Source organism: Monopterus albus, unplaced genomic scaffold, assembly GCF_001952655.1.
Source record: "Monopterus albus unplaced genomic scaffold, M_albus_1.0 scaffold59.1, whole genome shotgun sequence".
Classification (NCBI taxonomy): domain Eukaryota; kingdom Metazoa; phylum Chordata; class Actinopteri; order Synbranchiformes; family Synbranchidae; genus Monopterus; species Monopterus albus.
This window is the reverse complement of record NW_018127939.1, coordinates 1,089,067-1,096,233: the sequence shown is the minus strand read 5'-3', so window position 1 is coordinate 1,096,233 and position 7,167 is coordinate 1,089,067. Positions and strand designations below refer to the sequence as shown.

At 40.0% G+C, this 7,167-nt stretch overlaps 1 protein-coding gene across 1 annotated transcript in view; it reads left to right on the top strand.

The window, feature by feature from the left end:
- The first annotated feature begins 3,206 nt into the window (after nt 1-3,206).
- ada2a (adenosine deaminase 2a) overlaps nt 3,207-7,167 on the top strand; it is a 7,628-nt gene continuing 3,667 nt past the window's right edge. The window contains exons 1-3 of the mRNA XM_020603028.1: nt 3,207-3,524; nt 3,912-4,235; nt 6,394-6,613. Of these exons, the coding sequence (XP_020458684.1) occupies nt 3,932-4,235; nt 6,394-6,613 (524 nt within the window). The 5' untranslated portion in view covers nt 3,207-3,524; nt 3,912-3,931. The remainder of the gene's footprint in view (nt 3,525-3,911; nt 4,236-6,393; nt 6,614-7,167) is intronic.

The following is a 7,167-nucleotide window of genomic DNA, read 5'->3' as shown; positions in this document are numbered from 1 at the left end:
TTTGACTAGTAGAGAGGGACCAGCAAGGATGGTGCTATTTGTAAGTGACACTCTGTTATGCACTATGGACTTTTAGTCTGACATCCTGGAATTGAGTGGCCTTGGATAGTCTTATTTTAGTCAATGCCTTTTAATATATGTAAGTATGGAAAAATATATATTAAATACAGCCCTTCATTACAGAGTCTTACCTCTTGTCCCAGATGAGAATAATCTAAAATTCTCATCAGCTCTGACATGTCTGATATACACACAGAACAAACAGGTACGCATATGAAATCCTGCTGTTTGTGTGACATTTTTGCATTCCACCTACAAGTTTGTAGCTTTAGTTCTTTATTCACGTCTTTGCCCTTTGCATGGCTGCTTGTTTAAGTGCTTCCTCTTCCCCATGTCAATACTAAACGTATCCTCAGGGTGAACACTTTCTATATACGGGTATTTTTCTGAATTATTTGAAGGAAGAGTAGAATAAGGAAAGCAGGACTGCAACTGTGGCAAATCAATCCACCTTATGTGAAGAACTTAACTTTTAAGGGTCTGTATACATTGTCCTTAACAATATTTGGTGTTGCACACTGCCAACCCTTTAAACCCCTGCTTTGTGTTTCCATTTTCACCAAAATTGATTGGATGTTAGATGGATCTAATTTGAATGATTCTACATTCCTGTTGATTTTAGGTCATACTGTTTGTCCTCACAATTAATTTTAGCGTTCTTCTGACACCTTTTCAAGAGCAGCCAGTGTATTTTCTTATAACTGGGCTAGACTGTGGAGGTTTTGTCCCCCACCCTATCATATCAATGTGGCACCTGTGAGCCCTACTTTAGCGATGACAGCAAATGAATCTACCTCATCAAGCTAATTGGCCACATCCACAGTCTGCGGGTCATTTTATGATCAGCTGATGGTTTTAGCACCACCTATAGTTTGTAAGCTTACAGAACTCACAATGAAACGGTCTTACAGTAATTTACTATCGAGAGAAAATCTCATGTTGTGCCCTAGTATGTTGCTCAGCTGTCAGTTACATTAACTGCTGGTGCACACTATCTACATAATGGGACAGTGCTTTTACTCGTTTTTTACTGTCATCATTGGGGTATGATAGACAATATTACATCAGATGTCTGATGTGGGACTTCTTGTAAAGATTGCATGCCTTCCTGCCTACAGGATGTTTAAACCTAGACAAAGTAGGCAGTATTCCAGTCTGATTTTCTCTAATAGACTGTATAGAGTTTGGCACCATTATAATGTCCTTAGTAATAGGTACTTAAGGCATTGTAAGGAAATATTTGAGAATTGTGGATTAGTAAAATGTTAGAAGCTGTGAGACAATTTTATAAAGGTCACATAAGCCTTGGCATGGATGAGTTGCTATTTGTCATGATATTTAGTGAGCCTAATAGGGCCACTTTGGAGGTAGTGTGCTGTCTAATGTACAGAGGGCATTGTTGTTTTTAAAGGTCTGTGAGGTTGTGATACTTATGTTGTACAGATGGGTGTGTGTTTGTGTATTTCTGGTGTGTAGAATCAACACCAAACAAATGGAAGTGTGTGTTCAACTCTCACTTTTTCTCTGCTGTCACCTCTCTGCACTAGTGAAAACCATTTAGACATGATTAAATGTGAATCATATTTATTTGCTCTTTAAAAAAATTTTATACAATTTTTGGACTTGTTTTAATATAAATGTGGTGTATGTTTCTTTTTTCCCTCTTGATGCTTTTAAGCAGTTGTCTTTTACCTCAGTAGCATGCTGGCATTGGAAAAAAGACCTGTATGTTTCATTTTTAAGTGACGTTTACAAGTTCTTATCTGACTGACATAGATTATTTTGGAAATGGAATGGAGTATTTTCTATATTTTACATTGCTTAGAAATAAATAACTTTTCTTGAACAAGAATTTGTTTTGTTATTGTCAATCAAGAAATCATACCATTAGAGAAAAAAAGTGATTCTTTAATTGACACTGCTGTGAATGAAAAACATAAAAAAGAGGCAGTGCAGTTCTCCAGTGATGGGACATGTATCTGTAATCTGTTAAAGATATTAAGAGGCCAGAAGTAAGGAAATGCAAAGTAGAAAAAAAAGTAAAGGGCCTGTGGAAGACACTGCATTAATCTATTGGAGCAACTCACACCATCGCCTTTAATTAAACACTCATCCTCTTCACAAACACCCTCCACAGATTGTGTGCTGCTTTGTCTGGCCCATGTCTGCAGGAGCCAGGGATGTGATGTCAGTGTAGGAGGAAGCACCAAGCCTCCTTAGGCTTCCTTCATGGGCTCCTTGTACACTAACACAATATATATTTTTAGTTCAGGCCTAATGATGACAAAATTGGCAGCAGCAAAATGCAAATGAGGCATGTAATAAAGGCACTTTAAGTGAGGAAGTATAACTAAATTCCACTAAAGTGGGAAAACAAGTCAAATTAGAATTGTAAACAGCCTAATTGTGAAATCATTTTGATGTAGCTTTCATCTTATGCTCTTTGCCTGTATGAAACTTGGATTTCTGGTTTTTCTGTCCTTAACAAAAATGTTAAAATCTAAAGTTATACAATTATATCTTTAAAATATATGATTTCAGAATAACAAAATCAAACCAAAAAGGTTTAAGTGTAAAAACACTGGAGGTTTCCATTACAACCTTGACAGCATTTGTTGACAAATATAGTCAATTATCAAGGGGAAAATAGATTTTTCATATATTGTCCTGACAAATATGATTTTTTTTTTTAAGAATTTGTTTTATTCCATTAAAATCGAAATTTCAGTGGCAGGTCTTTTTTGATTACATTGCCTTGTAGTGTCATCTTCATATCGTTGTGACTGGTTTGGATCGTACAGTTTGTGTTCTGTTCTTTAAAGTGGTTTTTATTAAAGTGCTCCGACTTATCTGCTTGGACATGTCTGAAATAGAAACATGCTTTCAAATTTGTTTTTCTGATAAATGCACTGTCGTGTTATTTTTAAACTTGATCTTTTCCGCTAAAGCTCAGCGTTTTTACAACTTGTTTAGTTTGATAAAGGCCACATTAAGATCCAAATCAAACAAATCGGTGTACTCCCAATAAGAAGTGCAGGGCATTCGGACAGATGCAAAGTATTCCCTATCCTTTGTCTTACCGGCCACTGTATTTACGTCCACAATAGACCAATCGACTGTTCGCCAGTGTTAGGCTTGAGCCAATCACAGCAAAGGGAACAAATGTTGGCCACGCCGACGGCTGCCTGAGAGGCTGGGCGTTGGGAGGAATACCCTCGGGTGAATATGGGCGGGCAGGCAGGCTCGGTTGTTCTTGTTGTTGTATACACTATCTTATTAGCTTGTTCATGGTTGGCACTGGCGTAATGAAGTACTCTGCTTAACCAAAGCATACCCATATTTCCAGCTGACACCGTCCATTGAGTTTTACTGTGGTTCGCTATTTTTAAAGTGACTCTTAACCGGAATGTTTATAATTGAGTAGCATATTTTATGCTGTCTAGACGCTGCGACTAATATTTAAGGTAACGTAACACAATTCTGTTGTGTCGAGGCCTGTACAGCCTGTTTATTAGGAGAAAAAGAACGTGCTCTTTCTCGAAATAACAAAGTGAGCTGTAACGTTAGTCAATCCAGGATACTGTGTTCTTGTTGTGTATTCCTCCAGTTTTGTACACCACTCACACACTTGAAATTGTGACGATTTAACGTTAACGGCAACTAACTTCTCCATTTAACCTAGATATGTGTAATTTAAACATGGTAGCAACAGGATGACAACAGCGACAGATACCTGGCAGTTTTCTAGTCTATTTCAGCGGATGTTGAGGGGCTAAATGTTTATTTTTTCACCTCAGCTGACTTCTCCGTCTCCGTGAGGTGCTGTTGCTAATGTCTCTTCTATTGGCCAGCTCCACACACTGTCCGGACTATGGCAGTCCAGCGACAGCGCCCCCACGCGGCTGGGCTCTGTTTGCTGCTGTGCCTCTTCGCCGGTGCTCTGTCCATCCCGGACCCCAGACTGAGAGAGGCTCTGATACAGCTGGAGGCCTCCATGCAGACAGGTGGGGAGATGGTGCTGACTGACGCTGAGCAGCGTCTGGATGCTCGTCTGTGTAAACTGAAGCAGGAGGAGATGGTGAGAGCAGACTTCCCTCCAGCCATGCACTTCTTCAAGGCTAGGGACCTCATCAGGACCAGTCCCATGTTCAGTCTGCTGCAGAAGATGCCTAAAGGTTTGTCCAGTGTACCCAGACACTAGGTGAATATTGCTGTTATACTAGCTTTGTGTGTAAGACACGTGCATATACGGCACACACAAAAATGACATGAGTGATCGTAGGGGGCTAGGGATAAGGAATCCTACAGAGTTGTACAGCACATGGGATAAAAGACTTGAAGAACTGGTTAGTTTTACAGGCTGTTAAAACATAATGATGTGGTGAGGGGACCAAAGAAAACTCAATGAACAGGATATGACCAGACGATGCTAAAGTGCTTGTCGCTTTCCTAAGGATCTGATGGTTACAATAGGAATTCAAGTCCCTTTGTTTCACATCAGTGATCCTTGAGCAGATTTTAACAACACTGTTCACGCTATCTCTATCTTTCACCATCAAACTGTGAAAACGGCAGATAAAAGAGAAAGAATCACACAATAAAAGACTGATAAAAAGGCAAAGATTAGCAGAACTGACAGAGAAAGAGAATCGTTTATGGAAAAGGTGTATTCTCTGCTGCTTTGCAGTATCATTTTACATACTATGTAAAATGTGTTATTTGAAGTAGAATTTTACAGGGTTCCTATGCATCCTGGAAAACCTTGAATTTGTTATTCAGTTTTAGAAATCTTATGGAAAATAAGAAAAGTAGTCCTGAAAAACAAATGTGTTGTCCTGGAAAATAATTATGAAATTCTTGGCTTTTTCTCTTGGTGAGACCTGTTCTGGCAGCTCAGAGTAGGGCTGCTGTAGACCAGATGTTAGAATGGCAGGGCAAGAGGGCTGAAATGCTCTGGATGGCCACAACATCGTGGGATTTTGAATACAGTTCTGGCAGCTCAGAGTAGGGCTGCTGTAGACCAGATGTTAGAATGGCAGGGCAAGAGGGCTGAAATGCTCTGGATGGCCACAACATCGTGGGATTTTGAATACACCCCAAACCCCTTGAGGCTGGGGAATGCTGATGTGTTTGCTGAATAAAAAAAAAGCTCAGAGAAAATAGCTGTTGAAATTTAAGTTATCTGGTCCTTCAAATGCAAACATAAATGTTTGCTAGAAATTAGCTTTATTTTTAAGCACATTTATAACAACACTCCACCATCTGCAGACAAGTTGATATGAAATGCTGTTAACTTTTCATCTAGGCCAGATTTGAGTTTTGAAATGCACCTGGTCTTACTATTGTGCCTATGGGCAAATGCAGTAAAATCACTTGGGATTGTGTCTTGTGTGTTTTGTTTTCATAGATAAAATACATTTCACAAATCTGAAAGTGGTTTTTAAACAGGGTGGAGGCTTTACCTAGGATGTCTTTTACCCTTTAACAACAATAAGTGGGTCAAAAGATGGGGAACTATATTGTTAACACCATCATGTAAGCATCCTTTAACCTTCCCATTAACTGTTAAAGTGGGAACTGGGAACTTCAGCATCATGTTTGCCCTGTTTGTATTTTCAGTGCTGTAGGCCAGTGGTCCCCAACCCCCGGGCCGCGGACCGGTACCGGTCCGTGGATCAATTGGTACCGGGCCGCACAAGAAATCATTAATTAATCATTAACTGTTAACACCATCATGTAAGCATCCTTTAACCTTCCCATTAACTGTTAAAGTGGGAACTGGGAACTTCAGCATCATGTTTGCCCTGTTTGTATTTTCAGTGCTGTAGGCTACTATACTTAGTGTATATACTAAGTAGTTGTAGTAAGTAGTTATACTTACTGTAGTTGTTGCAAAGAAGGTTCCGGGTTCGAGCCCAGGCTGACTCGGGGCCTTTCTGTGCGGAGTTTGCATGCTCTTTCTGTGCCTGCTTGGGTTCTCTGAGTGCTCCGGCTTCCTCCCACAGTCCAAAGACGTGCAGCTTAGGTTGACTGGTCACTCTAAATTGCTCATAGGCGTGAGTGTGTGTGTTTGTTTGTCTACATGTCAGCCCTGTGACAGACTGGCAACCTGTCCAGGGTGTACCCCGCCTCTTGCCCAGTGTCAGTTGGGATAGGCTCCAGCCCCCCTGTGACCCTTTTCAGAAAAGGTGGTATAGATAATGAATGGATGGATGGATGTTGTTGTTGCTGGTCAGGTCATAGTGCTATACAGTAGGTCACATGATTTAGATTTCTGCATTCAGGGACTACATTCAAAGGTTTTTTTTACAGTTCAATAATTCACCTTTTCAGGGGGAGCTCTCCATGTCCATGACTTCTCCATAGTTGATACAGAGTGGCTGGTAAAGAACGTCTCTTATCGGCCACACTGCTACATGTGCTTCACTGACAACCAGTCAGTGAGATTCACTTTCCTGTCTCGATGGCCCAAACGTCTCCCACATTGCTCTCCCTGGACTCTGCTGGAAAACCTCAGGGCCCAGACGATCAACGTCACAGATCTAGACAACAGGTAATGTACTATTTTATACATTTGAGAGAGCACAATTTTATTTATAGCATATTGTACATTAAAAAACATACCAGACAGCACTATACACTCACCGGCCACTTTATTAGGTACACCTGTGCTATTGTATTCAATTCAGTGCAACACTTCCGCCTTAACATCTGTCTTTATGAAGCTCAAAATGTTTCAGTTTTTGGTGAAATTGTCATAAATATGTAAATTCATGTTTATTATTGATGTCATAGTTAAAGGTGGTGGTGTACTGGACTGCATTATATTTGGAGGTCTTCCTAATATTTTGACCCTCATGTACAGTGCCTTGCGAAAGTATTCGGCCCCCTTAAACATTGCGACCTTTTGCCACATTTCAGGCTTCAAACATAAAGATATAAAACTGTAATTTTTTGTGAAGAATCAACAACAAGTGGGACACAATCATGAAGTGGAACGAAATTTATTGGATATTTCAAACGTTTTTAACAAATAAAAAAACTGAAAAATTGGGCGTGCAAAATTATTCAGCCCCCTTAAGTTAATACTTTGTAGCGCCACCTTTT